General features: G+C 34.2%; 1 protein-coding gene across 2 annotated transcripts; it reads left to right on the top strand.

Annotated features, from left to right (window-relative positions):
- The first annotated feature begins 14,118 nt into the window (after positions 1-14,118).
- LOC123691899 lies at positions 14,119-19,015 on the top strand. Of its 2 annotated transcripts, none has more exons than XM_045636485.1 (2): positions 14,119-15,942; positions 18,822-19,015. In XM_045636485.1, the coding sequence occupies exons 1-2, from the start codon at positions 14,341-14,343 to the stop codon at positions 18,834-18,836; spliced, it is 1,617 nt and encodes a 538-aa protein (XP_045492441.1). In that variant the 5' UTR covers positions 14,119-14,340; the 3' UTR covers positions 18,837-19,015. The 2 variants fall into 2 exon arrangements, 1 of the variants encoding a protein (XP_045492441.1); XR_006751460.1 differs by lacking the exon at positions 14,119-15,942 and adding an exon at positions 16,904-17,179.
- Positions 19,016-19,924: the final 909 nt, after the last annotated feature.

The raw sequence follows: 19,924 nt of genomic DNA, 5'->3' as shown, positions 1-19,924 counted from the left end.
TACCATGTGCAGTTCGATCCAACTTGAGAGATAGGATAGGTTTTATCCCGGAAATCCCTCGGGAACGGAAACTATGCAGGTTTTTCTTTGAAAACGCGAGCGAAGCCGCGGGCGGAAAGCTAGTATTAGAATAGATACTTAAAATATTTATACGGTATACCCATATTTACTGTAAACACAATCTTACTTTATACCAAGCTATACCTAGAAGTAATAAAGCAAGATGAGCCAACTTTATACAAGGATAAACATAAAAAATTAACTGCTGTATTCATTGATAAAACATAAAATTTCAGTACTTTCCACATTATGAATCTTTTGTAACGTTTTGAAATTTTCTTATAAACTTTTAGTATACGCCGTTCTTTTCCTCTTAAAAAGAATATAGGCAAGAATTTAAGAAAAGTATAATTTTCTAAAAGTCAGTTAAAGTTATCTAATATGCAATGAAAAAGCGTTTTATAAAATATATATATATATATATATACATTTTGAGCATTTATATTTTGTATTTGTATAACGTAATATTCTTATTTTTTATAAGCTTCTTTTGAGAAATAAAGCTTTTTTCCTCATTTATGTCAAATTACTTTGGCGACTATAAATGAGATGAAAGTCATGTGGACTTAATAAAAAAAAAATTATTGCCGTCAAGGTTTTAAAAAATAATAATGCAATTATTGTATTACATATATGATATTACATATTATGATCATATTTCTTATATATTTTTACGTAAAATATCTTTTAAATATCTCCTACAATATACCAACGAGCCAACACAATCAAATCTCTGTGAATCGAGCTCGGTTCCTCAAAATTTTCATACAATTCGTCTCAGACTTGTGAATACTCGCTGATTGTAACTATTTGTGAAATGTACGGAAAATATTGATATTTTTATTTTTTACTTTGTACATAATGTGATGTGATATTTATTTATTTAAACTTAGTGTTGAATTTAGTAACACAATAATTATAGTGTGCATATCGTGAATATGAGAGTTTCAATTTACTATTATAGTCACAGTCTATTTAACCGACATTTTAAATGACATTATATTTTCATTTTATAAACCATTCCAATTCTTTAATCGAGTAATACTCAAAATCAAACACTTAATTTTTCTAAAAAAAGAGAGAAATGTAAATGAATATCCAACTCCCAGTGACCCAGTCGAATCTTATACCTAGTACTTTACTTGATACTTTATAATATTCGAAATATTGCAAAGCTCTACCTAAAACTTCTAGAACAATCCCAGTACAATATTTCCAGCATATACTTATACATTAAAACAAACGCATGGCCAAGTTAAGTGCTCCTATATTCCTGCACCATATGTCTTCCACAATAGTAAGTGGAGGGGTGACGTCTTGAACATTAAATTTTTAACATCCAGTTGCAACTTCGTAGGAAATATTTTAAGAACACGTACGCTCTACGTGACTCCATCACCGCTGCGTTTACAGCGCCTTTATATTTTATGAAATATACTTGAATACTTAATATCAATAAGAATATTGTATTGAACGAGACATTGTTCAGTTTTAACAAATGTGAGTTTCACAGAAGTGCAGGCAATATCATAAAAATTTTTCTTTGACGTTATGTTTTGATAGATTTGCTGTATTAACTCTGATTTTGATATTTTATTTTATCATTTTAGAAAATAGGTTACGTGAATTGTTATTTCACTTTATACTTTATAATTAAGTTGTTATTCTAACATAAATAGGTTATTTTTGGACGATATATCTTATTTAACTTTAGAATAATCGCTCAGCCGAGGTTAAATTAGAGAACTATTATTCCATTTTTATTCTATTCACGATGTCATAATAAATTCCGATTTGATACAACGCCTTGGAAAGTTTATTTTACACAAATTATTTTCAACGCTACAATATAACCATCAGAACAAAGGACCGAAAGGCATAACGATTTCAAAAACTAAAGCAGTAAACCGATCCCTTTCTCCATAAACACTCGTCACTCGAATTACGTAGGTATTCCCTGATTCTTTGTAAACTGACCCTCATTACTGAGGAAACCCTTTTTTCTTTCAGACACTAATTTTCGGATGTCTTTGTTCGTGATTATTTCGTAATGGCGTCTCATATCAGTGACAGTGAAAAATTGTTCAGACGATTACAATGATCGATTTCCGGATGGAAATTATGTATGAGATTTATATTTGCTAGTTGCTTTGACGCTCCGACAAAATATACAATTTATTTTACCGAGGATTGGTGTTTGTGTCTTACTTTGTTTAGGAACACGATTTTTCTTAATAATGAAAGTTCACTTGAGAGTCGACATAACTACAGTATTCATATTCATTTTAAACGTTGTGTAGTGCGAAAAATACTCCTCCTCTTTATAACTGGTGTCGATTAGTGACATCAGTACTTGTACATACTTATTCCAATACCGGACGATTTCAATATCACATATATACTATCTGTATATTATTCTTATATTCTTGAAGAAATAATTCCGCTATCTAGCCTATTTCTAACTTGTACAATACTTATTCCAATAGCAGTATAGAGAAAAATTAAAAATGTTGTGTGGTTTTATGAAACCACGGTAAAAGTGAAACTTTTTTTCACACTATAGACATTTAACTAAAAATTATCGTATTTGTACGATAATTATCGTACGTATCGTGCGTCACGCGACATGCGCTACACAGACCAAAAACTTTGAGACGATGTAATAAAAGTTTTACTTTAAAAATATTCAATCTGCCATCATTTGAAACAGAACTACAATATCAAGTATACTATCTATGTATTCTGGAAGAAATAATTCCGCTATTTAGCCTATTTCTAAATTCAGAGCGTACGAGGCGACATCACATCGACTCGCCATTGCTCCGAAGGGACTGCTGGCAATTTTCCTGATTTCAACATCGTCTTATGAATGCATATGTCGGACATTGCTTGCCCTGTAATGATCGTGATTCGTGAATGTAGAATTTTATTTTTAATTTTTTATAAAGTTGACATAGATCGATAAACGGTATTTTAATTTTTTGTTATTACACGAATAGCAGTGAACCTTTTGTAAAAGTTTACATTCAAATCAAAATATGTACACTGTAAATGTAGCTTTATTGTTAAATTGATATTAAGATTATGTACACAAAAACCATGATTTTACCGCTTAATATGCAGTGTTTATTAAAAATGATTGAAATGTAAATAAATATTTTTTTTCTTTATTAAAATGAATGGGAGAAAATTCGAACCTCAGCGAAAGATGTAAGAAAACGATAAGAAGGCAAATTAAATACCTCTTCATTACCACGGAAACCAATTAATTATTCATGTTTTGTTATCCCAAATTGAGTTCAACATCGCGATAAAATTGTAGAGAATTCAGTAAACATTATTATTTTCTCTCAAAAATAAACTTACAACGAAAAAAATCAACGAAATATTGGTGGTATTTTTACGAAATTATTTTAAACAATAAAATCCGCGTCACTCCTGATTTTAACTAGTAATAATATTGAAGTTGACAAAAACAGAAATACAGTATTAAAACCAAAAGCAAGTGGACAATAGCAAAATAAAGTTACACGAGCTGCAGTCAACATTGCAATGTGTTTAAAATTCGATGCAGTTATAAAATTGTGAACTCGTCTGCCACTGTGAACATATGGTCTCGAACGTGTTTCAAATTGTGCGGGAATTCTAATGGGCACTCTTCATAATGGGCATCGTTGGCCAAACAAATGATCGTCGATGTTTACCGTCATTACGGCGATTACGAATAGACCATCTACAATGAAAGTCAATCAAAGATATTTAGGCCTTCTACACTATCGTGAATGCCTCTACTCGCCCAACACTGCTGATTGTGAAAAGAGCCCATAATAAATAAGTTATTTGAACCCAATATTTCTCTTCTAAAATGGTTAGTCATCGTTTTTGATGGGTTTCACCCCGTTCCTGATAACGCAAAGGCCTCATCTTACCTCCAATCCTCTGAGGAAATCTTCTTTTAATCTATACATATAATAAAATCGTAGGAAAGTCAAAACTGTACATTGAATATTTTTTTAAAAGAATACATAATCCATGATCTATAATCGATATAGAAGCCAAAAACATAGTTTTTAGAATTTTTGTCTGTTTGTCTGTTTGTCGGTTTGTCTGTTTGTCTGTTTGTCTGTTTGTCTGTATATTTGTCCGAGCTAATCTCGAAAAGTACCGCATAGATTGACTTCAAATTTTGCATGAATATTACTAACAGGTCGGGTGAGGCTTTTATATACACATTATCATGCTATCACCTCCGGGGGAGGAGCTGTGAACCTTTATTTTTCTAACGTATTCCGTGTATTACACAGCGTACAATCTAAAGACTCATGTTTAAATGTTGTTTTTGGGTAAGCCACGCTATTATCTAGCTTTACACTATAAAAACTACGTCATTTACGTAATTTTGGCAGAGAAACAGTTTAATGAATCTTAGTTGTATAAAGACAAATTTGAAACAGCGCCATCTATGAGACTTCATTAAAATCAAATCAATTTACATGTTTAACGCTTCTTGCAAATTTATAATTAAAAATTAAATAATATGATGTTGGTGGGGTTTTTAATTGTACTTATTTATTTAACTTTTTAACCCATGTCTTCCCAGAGTCCACTTCAGGTGCTTATATTTTATGTGAATATACTAAATAAAATTTTACAAGTGAGGGTAGATGTTTATTATTTGATGTCAAACAAGACACTATTAACAGTTAATAGTGACATTTAAAAAAATCCTTCTTGCGTTCCCACAAAAGGTAAGTTGTAGCTTTTATATTTATTCTTTATTAATTAATTATATAGTTAAACTCATGTTTTTAATTAGAATTGAAGTTACGACAAAATAAGAAAATGATGAAATTTTATTTTTATGTATAACTTTTACAAGACTATATTAAACGCCCAAAGAAGGTCACTTTAGTTCTTGATAGAATTTTATTTGTAAGTAGCTTTTTAATAAAATTAGGTAAAGTAATCTTTTCATTTTTTTTATTTACAGATTCAATGTTCATAAAAATTAACGATTTGCATGAGGATGTAGTAGAAATAAGTATCCTGGCGCGTGGTCAATTGTTGACTAAAGTTAATTTCCAACGTATGGTACAATCATTGGAAGAATCTTGGGTAATTTTAGAGGATATTTTTCGGGAATGAGAAAAGGGGCAGCCAACCACGTATCAGCGTGCGTGCGTGAGAATCTACCTACGTTTTAGTACCAAAAAAAAATGTTATTTTGAAACGTAAATATTGCACTCACAACTACTGTACAAGTATGATTTTTAATCGTGCTTTACTGTCATCTGATTGTTTTATTATCGTTATGGCTATCGCGGTACAGATCGTACTGGGGTCAGAGTACATATTATTATTTATCAATTGGTGTGGTAATATACGTACCACACCAAGTAAAATATTTACAATCATACCAAATGGATTAACACGGTATGTACATAAGGCGGTCTTATCGCTTACTAGCGATCTCTTCCAGACTGCCCAAGGTAAGAGATAAAGAATTATACTCATGATCCAGCAATTTTCAACCGAAAAAGAAGTTTTTCTGTAATTGGTAGTTGTTTCATTTATTTATTTTAAATACCTAATTTTACTTTTATATTTGCCCATTTGCATTACATTCAGCTTCCATAAAACTTATATAAATTTTATGTTTATTTCTGTCTAATATAAATACTCTTTTTTAGATATAAATAACAAAAACAACTTTTTTATTAAAAATAAGTACCTTGGGAAGATATTATCTATGTGTTAATAGAACAATACATAAAGGAAATTATGTTACGATTTTATACAATGAAAATATGTAAAAAAATATTAGCAGGTGTAATTATTATTAAATTGATCCCGAACCCAAAACTGTAGTTAATTTTTTTTGTCATTTAGTGTTTAATTCATGTCAATTGGTTCATTAATAAAAAAAATTATGATCATTTAAATAATCACGGCGAACATTTGCTAAGGCATTCATGTACAAGGTGTAATCGTTCTGTGTGCACAGGCGATTTTTTTTTGTAAGTATTACAGATAACAAAAAACTTTAAACTGATATCGAAAGTACTTAACCTAATAATGGCCTAATAATATCTTTAAACCCTCCCATACATTAAGTACATAATATGAAATATGAATATCCCATATACATTTAATATGAAAGATTTTAGCTTTCTTTTTCTTTTTTTGGTTGTCTGCTTTAATTACTTCGCAAATTTGAAGTGGCATTTTCCACGCTTTTGCCGGACATTTTCACGCATTTTCCGGATATTTTCCGGGCATTTTCCGGGCAATTCCTCACGCATTTTCCGGGGATTTTCCAGGCATTTTCCACGCCTTTTCCGGACCATTTCACGCATTTTCCGGATATTTTCCAGATATTTTCCAGGCATTTCCCAGGCATTTTCCTGACATTTTCCTGACATTTTCCGGAGATTATCCAGGCATTTTCCACGCTTTTCTGGACATTTTCACGCGTTTTCCAGATATTTTCCGGGAATTTTCTGGGTAATTCCCAGGAAATTTCCGGGGATTTTCCAGGCATTTCCACGCTTTTTCCGGATATTTTCCAGATATCTACCAGGCATTTTCCACGTATTTCCCAAGCATTTTCCGGACATTCCCTGACATTTTTCCGGGGATTTCCAGGCATTTTCCACGCTTTTTCCGGACATTTTCACACATTTTCCGGATATTTTCTAGATATTTTCCAGGCACTTTCTGAACATTTCCCTGACATTTTCCAGAGATTTTCCAGGCATTTTCCACGCTTTTTCCGGAAATTTTCACGCATTTTCCGGGGTTTTCCAGGCATTTTCCAGACATTTTCCTGACATTTTCCGGGAATTTTCTAGGCATTTTCCACGCCTTTTCCGGACATTTTCACGCATTTTTTGAATATTTTCCGGGCATTTTCTGGGCATCTCTCAGGCATTTTCCGGGGATTTTCCAGGCATTTTCCACGCTTTTTCCGGATATTTTCCAGACATTTCCCTGGCAGTTTCCGGAGATTTTTCAGGCATTTTCCACGCTTTTCCCGAACATTTTCACGCATTTTCCGGATATTTTCCGGGTATTTCCTGGACATTTTCACACATTTTCCGGGGGATTTTCCAGATATTTTACAGGCATTTTCCGGATATCCCCGGAAAATGCCCCGGATTTCCGCAAAGTACGTAAGTTTTTTAGCTTAGATTAGTAATCTACGTTACTTAATATACAGTTTCGTTTTGTCGGATCAAATAAAGCTGTAATTTTGATAATATAAATGGATCTGATCAACATACGACTTTGGATTTGGTATATAAAACGGAGCCAACAAGTGTTTATGGGTTTCTGAAATTCGACCGTTACGGAGTCGATTCAGTTCGAGATCTTAGCAATAAAAATGTTGAGTATATCAACTTCTCCACGAATACGTTTGGCAACATCGCCCAAAAATTTGCGCCGTTGCCACTCCGGGCAAGATCTATGCAACCGGAGTCGAGTAATATCGGGGAAAAGGTGGAGTCAGGAATGCACGGCAGTCGGGCTGGATCAACTTAGTGCCCAAGTTGGTATTTATATATATATATATATATATATTTTTTTTTTAATAACTTTTCACTGCAGTTTGAGCAATAATACATCCACTGTCAGCAAGGCATCCTAAGGCAACCACTGAAAATCAGTGTATTGCACTGAGTGGCAGGCCTATTGTGGAATACATTATATTTAAGTTAGATTTAAGTTTCTTGTTTCTTTTTTTGTATTTTTGGTATGTATCCATAATAAACGTATTTTCATTTCATTTCATTTCATTTAATAAATTAAAAGTAAAATATTAACAATTCTATGAATTGTTTATGGTAGTACGTGTTTACTAAATAATTGTATGTAAAGTAGTAACTACTATGCAGTCGCTATTCCACGCGGACGAAGTCGCGGGCACAGCTAGTACTCTATATAAACATAAATTTTGTTCTATATTAAATTTGTATATTTATTCTTAGACCTATACTTTTCTGAAATGTATAACGTTCGAGAGATCTCTTAAAAATTCATACAATTACCTGTGGGACTAGTATCTAATAAAATTATATGCAAGTACAATTTATTTTTACCGATGGAATGAGGTAAAAAAACTACTTACAAACATTTATTTCGTAATGGAACTTTGTCAAAGTTAGAATTTAGTGAAACAGATACCTCTATTTAAAACAATTTCCAAGTTGCTCCTAAAACCAAGAAAATGTCTGTGTTTCTGAAGCTATAATAAGCGAATGGTTACTACAATTCGTAGTACTTACCTTGTAATCAAAGAATGTTTGAGACAATTTTAATTTGTTGGATTTTCTTGCAGTCTTTATGGATATAAATGCAGTGTAGAACGAAATTGAGTTAAACGATATTGAAGATATTTATTAGATTAGTTGTCATGGTTACAGTATATTTAATTTTATTCTAAAAGCTTTCTCAATCATTGATATTGAACGGAATTCAGGCGAGTTTATAAGATTAAATAAGATCAAATATCGGATTTGCATTTCATCAATATAATGAAGTGAGTATATCTAAGTTTTGGTCCTGAAGCTTCGACTAAACCGATAAACTGTCCTAGTATTTCTCGTTATTTTTAAATGAGATGCATTTATTAGAAATTGATAACACGAAATAAACAAAGCCCGAGATTTATTATATTATGTCTCTTTAAATGTAATAAAAAGGTTTACTGTACACTAAGCAAAAGTCTAAACTAACAAAATATCGTCAAGGACAAACACAATTTATACTTACAAACATTTAATTTACACTCCAATTCTAATTTAGCTGAACCGCCAAAAATCCGGTCTTAAATTAAAATATCAACAACTGAAAACCGCAGCGAAATACAGTGCCCGTTGATCGGCGTCGCTATAATTTGTTACCTTAGCATTACAAAATTAAAATTCGCTGAGCGAAACGGGCCGGACGAATAAATAAGAGATCCTGGCAATCTGCGAACTCTGAAAATCCTTTGCTTAATTATGTGCCTTCCTTGAGACGACTGTGAACGTTGATTTAATTACCGCTAAGTATTTTTTTATAGCCGTCTAAGGATTTTTGTCTAGTCCTTTTTTACACTTGACTTAGAGCAGAGGTAATTTGAATACGGGTAGTGATTTAAAATTAACTTTGCGTTGCTACTTCGCTTTAGTTCTGACTATTTATTAGTAGTTTGATTCAGGGAGGAGTTTATTTAAAATTTAAAGTGTATCTTGTCTAATTCTTGGTACAAAATTGAGGATTAGATAATCTTAAATATGTTTAAAATTCCTAAGCTTTCATCGTCATAGAAAAAAGATTAGTTTGCTGCACGTAACTTCTTTTTGCATGAACTAAATAATTTCATGGAAAGTTTCTAGTAACGTCATGTACAAATAGACGATTATCGCCTTTTATCCTTTAGAGGACGAGTTTCCTAAATCATTTTTAGAGAAGCTCTAACATACGCTGTAAAAGCAAGCATAGTGCAAAATTTTCAGTTTCTTATACTTACTAGGTAGTTTCGACTTACCATTAGTGAGACATTCATAAAATATCTCTTTTCATGTACAAATATATTTTTATACCAAATGATTGATTCCAAACAGTCTACATTAATTACTAAAGATGCATATTATTATGTCACTTCATTCAAACATTAGAAACTAACACAAACTTTAATCAAACAAAAAAATTTATGAATCCCACAGAAAAACATTTCCATAATAAATTCAGACATTTAAACGATCAACAGTAAATCCGACGAGCCGCGGGAAGCGATAAAAAGAATAAGTTGAAATGAGAAAACTTTTTATACGTTTATGAAAACGTTAAGATCTCCCTTATCTTGGATCATATCCGCGAGTTACTGCCTGTTTACACGGTAACTCGATCTGATAGCCCCAACTTTGACTTTTAGTTTAATGACCAGTCGTAATAGATTTTATACTTTTAAAGTTTTACTACCCCATTCCTAGTTGTCAGCCGATGATATGGAATGTTTATGGCTCATAAATTCTTCTATGGAGCGTTACTGATTTCATTGTATAGGTATTTATGGCACGAATACATTTTTGCGAGATTTGTTGAGGCATAAAGTTAAGCAAAATTCACGAACTTCCGAAACTTAAAATAAGGGAAACTTTACTATTTGCGTAAAAATATTGTCAACATTCACAATTCTTTTAGAATCACGTGTCACTAGATTCTTCATTTCTTTACAATACACATACACTCTTAACAATAGATTTATTATATTAACTAGTAATTGTCAAACTTTCCATTAAAACTTATTCGGTTGGCATCTCATCTACAAATTTCCCCAAGGTCACGATTATTATAATCATCAGTATTCCTTAAGAGTTTTATCAATAACGTGACTGAAAATATAATTTCAACACACAGCTCCTAATTCATCTCCAACATATTGAATATCAATACTTTATATTCAAAGGTTCAATCTACATCGATATCTGTTCAATTACCAATAACATTTTCAGCTGTTTATTCTAAATTAAGCTCTATTGCTGCAGTATTAAGTGCTATATCGATGGTATATAAATGTTTGCATATAGATGAGATAATTGAGTCATCCATCATATAATGCCAAGTGATCACCTGGTGACAGATTGATAGCGGTAGATATATAGGTGTCGTTTAAATCTGATGCTGTCGTATATTGATGAACATTCGAGAAATTTATCGAAAAACCCATAAATCCATGTTACGTTTTACGTACTAATGGCTAGTCACGTGGATTGCGAGGTGGAATGGAAAAGGTGGATCGAATTATGAGAACAGCTGTCTAATAAATAAGGTTGAGTTTTGCGTGCTTTTGATTTGTGTATCGTGTTGCATTACAAGGATAAAAAAGAGTGGAACATAATTTTTACTATTTTAGCCAAGTACAAATTATAATAGGAGAACTTATTCGAACTAAGTGACTGTTTTACATTCGGAAAAAATGGAATAAATTGATGAACAATAATTATAACTAATCAAACATATATGGCAACCTATACCACAGTATAGAAAGCTACCTGTTTTTGTCTACATCGTCTTTGCCTTTTGAGTTTATTTCCCTGGATCTTCTGAACATAATTAAAAATAAATAAATAATAAATAACCAAAGAAATCGCTTTCTCTATTCCCTCAAACATATTACATATTGTAACATAAAATCCAGAAGTGCACATTCAATACATTCAAATAAAATTTTAATCTTTTTTTTCAGAAACTTTTGCTGTAAAAGAGGTTCCTTTATCCTCTGGCGGTTATTAAACTACATTCAATATCAGTACTTCACTTCTAACATCAAATAAAATGAAAAACTGACGCGAGTTAAAAAGGGGCATTGCAGCACGTTCGAAATATTAGTTTTTTCGGAATGAAGATATGTGAAATCTATTTTAAAATAGGGACACAAGTTAAATATTCTTCTGTAGTGTTAAATGTAATTTTCCACTAAATATTGTATAATTAGTAGCTGTTAATATCAAACCTGCGGAATGCTAATGAATAAATGTCTAATTACTTTGTTTATATGGCAATTTAACAAAATTGAACAAGGACAATATAATAAACTCAATTATATTAAAAACGTCTGATTTATAAGTAATTAATAGTTTTAATATATTTATTATAATATGAAGCTTTTTATTTGTTCCCATTTTTCCAGACAGTAAATATTGTCGCAGCTCTCGTCTTTATAACAAAATAGTAATTGAATATAAATAGTTTTATATATTCATCAATATGTGTATTTTAAATGCTCTAAGCATACATAGCGACATAAAGACAGCGTGAAACGACGTTCCTTTTAAACTGTAATGGTTTAAAAAGTATTGTTTCCTATACATTATTAATTTTTGTTTAACCAAATGCCATTATTTTTAAGAAAGCTACCATAGTAGGCAATACTTATATTAAATAAAAAACCATCAAATCTAAACGAATCTTCCACTATGACACGTATACCAAATTGAATTTTGAAACAAACGATAGGCGCTGATCGGATCGGTGCGATTTGGGCTTAATCTCGCTCGCTATCAGAGGGTCACCCGATTGACCCCCTGACCCGTTTAACAAAGGATTTTCTATTGATTGACGTTATATTTTAGGAAGTTTGCACTGACAGCCTTTGGACACTTAATTAGATAGTTGGGGGACTATTATCTTGTCAAGGTCTCAAAACATAATTATGATTAGTTTTTTCGTTTTCCAATTTCTTGATAGTGCATGATAATAATGCTTAAAATTGAGAAAAATTCTTCTTCGACTTCAACTTTTTCGTTGAATTCGACATTCTCCTTTAATGCCCGGTTGTCTTGCTACCTACAACTAGAAAAAAGACAACTAGTAGGTAATTAAAATCCCCTATCTATACCGAAAGGCTCGCCAGCCTTCAGAACTTAAGCCACGTATGAAATTACTACAAATATGAATTAGTAAATAATTCATATTTAGATTTGATAGAATCGGTTCTAGAGGTGAGATACATAAAAACACTTACACTATTTATTTAAATTGTGTGAATATGTGGCGCATTTGCTCCACAAATACTATAAATAAAACATCAAAGTAACAATCAACACAAGATCAATGAAACCTCAAAGCGTTAAACACAGCACACGAAATCTGAACGAGTCCATTCACTTATTCATTGTCATTAGAGCACTCAACAATTAGCCAAGCTAGAGAATTAATCACGAACGCTGAGTCAACTGTAGGTTAATTCGAATCGCTCCCCTGGCGACTTTGGACCGCTTGTACTAATCCACACCTTAGTAAATGACTGATAGAGAGAAGTGTTTGTTTTATTTTTACCCAACCGTGAGCTCCTTGGTTACGTTTTTTGACTAGTAAGTATGTATACTTCTTTGTTTTGCTTCGTAGCAAAAATATACGAATTATAATCAGGAACGCTGAGTCAACTGTAGGTTAATTCGAATCGCTCCCCTGGCACCTTTGCTGGACCGTTTGTACTTATCCACACCTTAGTAAATGACTGATAGAGAGAAGTAAAGGACTTGTTTCATTTTTATAAAACTTTGATAAAGAAGGTTGTGTTATATGATAATAATTACTGATATAGAGGTGCTGAGTCAACAGTAGTTAGTTTAAATCTCTGGCGACTTTAGAGCGATACCAATCCACACCTAAGTAAATGACTGATAGAAGGAAAATACGATACTTTGACGATTTTTTACCCGAACTAAAGGAGAGTAATCTTTTTTACCAGGCATATTTGTTTAGCGATAAATCCTGAGAATATCAACATTTACGCTCATATTACTAAGGGATTTGTATTTCTGTAGGTATGTCGATGTTCAATTTTAAAAGTTATTTTACCTTACGAATGCTATATTTTTACAGAGAAACTTTTTATCTAGTAATTTGATAGGAAGATTCCTGTGACACATCGATTGTTGACACGTGTAGAGATTGCCTTTACTGAAATCATATCAATTGTTTCCGATAATCGATAATATTTTATATGGAAACTAGCTTTCCGCCCGCGGCTTCGCCCGCTTTGTGCTTTAAACTATCCTATCTCTCAAGTTGGATCGAACTGCACATGGTGTGCGAATTTCATTGTAATCGGTTAAGTGGTTTAGGAGTCCATTGAGGACAAACATTGTGACACGAGATTTATATATATTAAGATGAAATCGATTTGAATAAAGGACCAAAATCAGTTATTTCGGCATTTCGCCAACAATTAACTAAGGAATCTTAGCAAACAACAGCGACAAAAAGTGAACAATTACAATTAGTAATAATAACACAATACCACGTAAAGTATCAATATAAAAATGCAATTTGTATACAAAGCTGACGGACTCGTACAGACGATTGACGCGATTGACAAACGATCACAAGATGGGCGTCGATTATAAGATTTTCCAACTCTATAATTTTTCAACGTTCGATTTCATGTACACGAATTGCGTATGTATTATTTTTTTGTGTTATTTTATTTTATTTTTCGTTATATTAAACTAAACAATACTGTTTTTGTTTTAGTAGCTTAAGATGTTTAATTTTTATATTTGTAACGGACGTGACGTCGCCTGTCACTCCCGTCAAGCCAAGCCGCCATGTTGACCTCCCCTCCAACCAGCCACCATGCCTACCAGCCAGCCACGCGGAGGGGATAAGCCTATATATAGCCTAGCCATAATTAAAACGTTGATTTTTCTTGTGAAAACTTGAACAATAAAGAAGTGTGTAGCTACGCTGCAATTTTATTTTTGCCATTTCTTTACAATCAGAAGTGGGATGAAACGACATCGACCACAAGTTTGTCGACCTCCTGACGAATCAATGTCGGAGGAAGATGAGGGTACTTCTTCACCGCCTGCACGGAAGCTGCTCAAGAATCTGCTGGAAAAAGAAGTAGTAAAGGCTTTACGCAACCTGGAAGATGACCCCCAAGCTCCAAATAAGTCAAAAGTCCATCGTGCTGCATCTTTAATCCCGGAATTTGACCCTGATAGTGAGGAATGCACGGTACAAGCATGGATTCGTAAAATTGACCAAATTGGGGAAATAAATGGATGGGACGATACAACTAAATCATTTTACCTACAAGATAAGCTGCGAGGTCAAGCAAAGAAGTGGTACAATCGTCTAGAGAACTACGATTACACGTGGGAACAATGGAAGGATATGCTATTGCGAGCATTTCCTCGATATCGCGATTATGGAAACATGCTTGAAGAATTACTACAAAGGAAGAAGCAACCTACAGAGACGATGACAAAATACTATCAAGATAAAATCGCCATGTGCTTCCGGTGCAAGTTATCCGATAGCGCCAGCGTTTCCTGTATCATTCGTGGTCTGCCACTATCGCTACAACCTAACGCTCGAGCCTTCCAATGCCAAACGCCAGGAGAGCTTTACGAAGGATTTTTATGTGCACTTGACGACTACCGTACTTTACCTATCGAAACAAGGTTTCAGAAAAATTTGGTGAGTAGGCCATCTCACCCGGATAAAAAGTCAATGCCGCCCAATGTCGAAACAGACCCGTGTCCGAGATGCAAGAAAACTGGTCATTTACTGCGTGATTGCTCCCTACCTGACACACGTACATGTTATAAATGTGGAAATAGGGGACACATTGCTTCACGTTGTCCTACAATTGCCACGGACAATAGAAGATCTATCTCAACCGACAACATAAAAGAAGTAAATGTACTACGCCCTTATAATGAAATATACAAAAAAGTCGTTAAAGTGAATGGCATCCACGTGAAAGCATACATTGATACCGGCAGTCAAGTTAACGTTTTAAACGATCAAGTATCGAACGCATTGTCATTGGATGTCAAACCGACAAGTGTCACTTTAAAAGGATTCTCCGGTGGACTCTCAACGAGTCGTGGAGAAGTTGAATTTCAATTAGAAATTGACGGTATAACCATGAAATGCCACGCCTACTTGTCTAGCATAAAAATGGCCGATGTTAATCTTTTAATCGGCCAGCCTGTCATCAACAGCGAAGGTATGACATTGACAGTTAGCAAAGGCCTTGTCGAATTTAATCGTACTCAAGATCCCATATGTGATATTGAGGCTATCGAAGACCATGATCGCTTTAAAGTCGTCACAGTCAACGAAGAGAAACTTCCACCTGGCTCTTCCATCATTCAAGTGCGGGTTCTCGGAAATAAGGTCGGCAACGATGTGGTTACACCACCTCGGCATCATGAGCTGCAGGGAGTGGCCTACTCTCTCCCATCCACCCTGCTCACTGGTGAAGACGGGTACATCAAAGTCATCAACATGGGCTGCGAGGTTATCGTGTGGCCGCCGGGAGAGGTCCTAACCAGGGCTGAAAGCTGCCAGGAGTCTCCACTACAGCCAAATAGCCAGGTACTTACCCTTGCTTGCCATAGATTTGCCGATTATAATGTTAATAATATAGGTCAATCCTCAACTACTGACTTATGTATAGGAGGTGTAAAATTAAACGACATAAAAATGGGTCCGTTAAATAATAAGCAACATTCAGATCTTATCAGTTTATTAGTACAATATAAACATTGTTTTGCTAATGGTACAAAAGATCTAGGGTGCACAGATTTAGTGCAAATGAAAATAAAGCTTACTAGTGATCAGCCTATTTACCGCCAGCCTTATCGATTATCGCATAGCGAACAAGCAGTAGTTCAGTCTAAAGTAAGTGAATTATTAGATGCCGGCATTATCAAAGAGTCTGAATCTAGTTATGCATCTCCGGTCATTTTAGTCAAAAAGAAAAACGGTGACAGTAGGATGTGTGTTGATTACCGTGCCTTAAATGCTATTACCGTAAAAGATAGATTTCCATTGCCAAACATAGACGATCAGGTTTCGAAATTAGCGGGCCACAAATATTTTACGAGTTTAGATATGGCTCAAGGCTATCATCAATTACGTGTTAGTAATGAAGATACACACAAAACTGCATTCATAACACCTCAGGGTCATTTCGAGTACACTCGTATTCCATTCGGTTTGGCAAACGCGCCATCTGTTTTTATGCGGTTGATAAATAAAATAGTTGAATCTGTAGGTAGAACTGAAAATAATAATGTTAAAAACAAACATGGTAAACGTGAAATTTTGGCATTTCTGGACGATTTACTCTTACCCTCGAATGACGTTATGTCAGGCTTAGATATTTTGCAAGCGGTACTTGTCAAACTTGAAGTAGAAAATTTAAAATTAAACATGAGTAAGTGTTCGTTCTTGCAAAATGAAATAACGTATTTAGGTCATAAAATATCGGCTAAGGGTATTCAACCGGGCGATTCAAAGTTATTAGCGGTGTCTCGTTTTCCAACCCCGACCAATGTTCATAGTGTGCGTCAATTTATCGGGTTGTGTAGTTATTTTCGTAAGTTTATTTACAATTTTGCCGTCATTGCCCGCCCTTTAACCGATTTAACTAAAAAGAAAGCTTCGTGGATATGGAGTAGTGATCAAAACAATAGTTTCGAACAATTAAAAAAGTGTTTGTGTTCTGAGCCTGTGTTAGCTTTGTACGATCCTGTGCTTTCTACGGAAATACATACTGACGCGTGTAAATTAGGAATAGCCGGTATACTTCTACAAAAACAGATTGATGGTACGTTGCGACCCGTTTTATATTTTAGTAGGGTGACGAGTAAAGAGGAAAGCATGTATCATAGTTATGAACTGGAAACTCTTGCCGTTGTAGAATCTTTACGTCGTTTTCGCGTATATATAGTAGGAAAAAAGGTTAAGATCGTTACTGATTGTACAGCAGTCCGCGCTACTCTTACTAAACGTGACATTATACCACGTATCGGCTTTCTATACAAGATTACGATATAAGCGTAGAGTATAGGCCGGGGGAACGAATGAAACATGTAGATGCGTTAAGTAGACATCCGGTAGACACTATGAACGTGAATCGTCTCGAAGTAGCGGATTGGTTTTATACGGTGCAATGTCAGGATGATAAGTTGAACGCGATCGTTAGTCAATTAAAAAATAACACCGGTGGAGCAGAAATAAAAAATAATTACGAAATCATTGATAATAGGCTTTATCGTAAAACTTTGAACGGCAATAGGCTAGTGGTTCCGAATTCAGCTAGGTGGAAGATAATGCAAATGCATCATGATAACATCGGTCACGTAGGATTAAATCGCGCTACCGAATTAATTAAAAATAAATTTTGGTTTCCTAAAATGACGCGATTTATCAAAAAATATGTGAATGCATGTCTTCATTGTGCATACGGCAAATGCGGTTACGGCAAAATAGAAGGTAAACTCCATCCAATTCCTAAGCCCTCTGAACCTATGAGGATGGTACATATTGATCACATAGGCCCTTTTACTAGGACAAAGAAGGGATATCAATATATGCTCGTTATGACAGACGGTTTTTCTAAGTTCGTAATAGCTGAGCCTACGCGTACAGTCAACTCGATCGAAACTATAAGGGTTCTGCGAAAAATATTTAGTTTGTTTTCCTTCCCTGATCACATAGTCACCGATCACGGAAAAGCGTTCACAAGTAGAAACTTTAAGAAATTTTCGAACGATAAACAATTTAGACATACTCTTAATGCTATTGCTTGTCCACGCGCTAACGGTCAGGTGGAACGTACAAATAGGACAATATTAGATGCATTACGCGCCACAGACCCCAGCGAAGCCTCTATTAACTGGGCTAATTCTTTGCCCGATATAATTTGGGGAATTAACAACACAATTAATAACACAACCGGTTATAAGCCTTATGATTTGATGTTCGCTCGGGCAGGTAGACCAGTATGTGACGTTTCGGTACCTGGGCGTGTTTCTGAACCAATAGAGTCGCGTCGTAAGAAAGCAACAGATAGGATACTAAAAGCGAGCGCTAGAATGAAACGTAACTTCGATAGGAAACGAAAACCCGCTCACATATATAAGAAGGGTGATTTTGTGCTATGGCGTCAAGCACCCACTTGTTCAGCATCCAAAGTTAACACTAAACTTGACGACTTGTATTCCGGTCCTTATGTAATAACGAAAGTATTGGGCAATGATAGGTACCAAATTAGAAGTATAAAGGGTTTACGTGGGTATAAGAGTTTTAGTGGGTTAGTAGCTGCGGATTCGTTGAGGCCGTATAAAAGTATTGTTACAGTTTCTGATAGTGCTAGCAGTTCGGATGAGCAAATGGAAACTGAAGATCTTATTGATTTATTAGAGAGCTAATTATTTTTGTTGTTCCCGTGGGAACAACTGTTTCAGGATGGCCGAGTGTAACGGACGTGACGTCGCCTGTCACTCCCGTCAAGCCAAGCCGCCATGTTGACCTCCCCTCCAACCAGCCACCATGCCTACCAGCCAGCCACGCGGAGGGGATAAGCCTATATATAGCCTAGCCATAATTAAAACGTTGATTTTTCTTGTGAAAACTTGAACAATAAAGAAGTGTGTAGCTACGCTGCAATTTTATTTTTGCCATTTCTTTACATATTTTTGGTAATAATGCCGCCTTAAAATAAAAATATTATGCATTAAAATTATTTTTGCTTTTTAAACATAAAATACGTAATTCGGAACACAATGAAGTGTCACAGGAATCATCCTAGCTGAAAAGGACTATAAAAGTGACTTTGATAAAAATTACAGTGATGTTCATCACAGTAATTTCCAAGCTACGTGCTAAGTTTACAACCATAGCCAGAAATATTTAACAATAAACGTTCCTAACAAACCCAGTAAACATTACCTCATTACAAAATAACAAATGATTTAAATTACATTTTAGATAATGATACGGGAATTAATTTGCAAAGTTTTCTGTTTAAAATGAATCTGCAAAGTATTGACGGGCGGAAGGGAGTACCGCAAGTCTCGTAATGAAATCATTTATTATACTTGAATTTCCAAACTCATTCCTTATTAAACTTGTTTCTTGTTAACAAAGGAAGGTGAAAATATAAAGTTTCTTTAGTTATTTCAAAACGCTCAAGTTAGTGTGTGCGTTGGAACATTGGGAAGCAATTATTTCATAATAGAATAATAATTTCTTAATTCAATTCAATCGTCTTCTAAATTATATTGTAATCCATTTGCTGCTTAGCTTGTGCAATGTGCAGTATTGTGTAAAAAGAACCATTAGTAATGAACTTACGATGAAAATCTTCCTTTATAGACATTGTGTAGATAACCAAATTGATAGTAATGTCATAATTTAACACAAATTTTCCGAGTATCAAGAGACACAATAACGCTTATATAATGTCAAAAATATTATATCCTTTTCCGTGTACAATTTCCTTCATTGAAATTACAAACCTCTAAAACCCGTGCTGCAGTTTCTTCAGTACTACATGGCACATAGCACA

Source organism: Colias croceus, chromosome 5 (genome assembly GCF_905220415.1).
Source record: "Colias croceus chromosome 5, ilColCroc2.1".
In the NCBI taxonomy this organism is placed as follows: Eukaryota; Metazoa; Arthropoda; class Insecta; order Lepidoptera; family Pieridae; genus Colias; species Colias croceus.
Note: the sequence above shows the minus strand (reverse complement) of the source record. Positions and strands in the feature narration are given on the sequence as shown.

Bases quoted from the DNA above. Each gene is read 5' to 3' on its own strand.
- LOC123691899 (XM_045636485.1), top strand. From the start codon at position 14,341: ATGAAACGACATCGACCACAAGTTTGTCGACCTCCTGACGAATCAATG.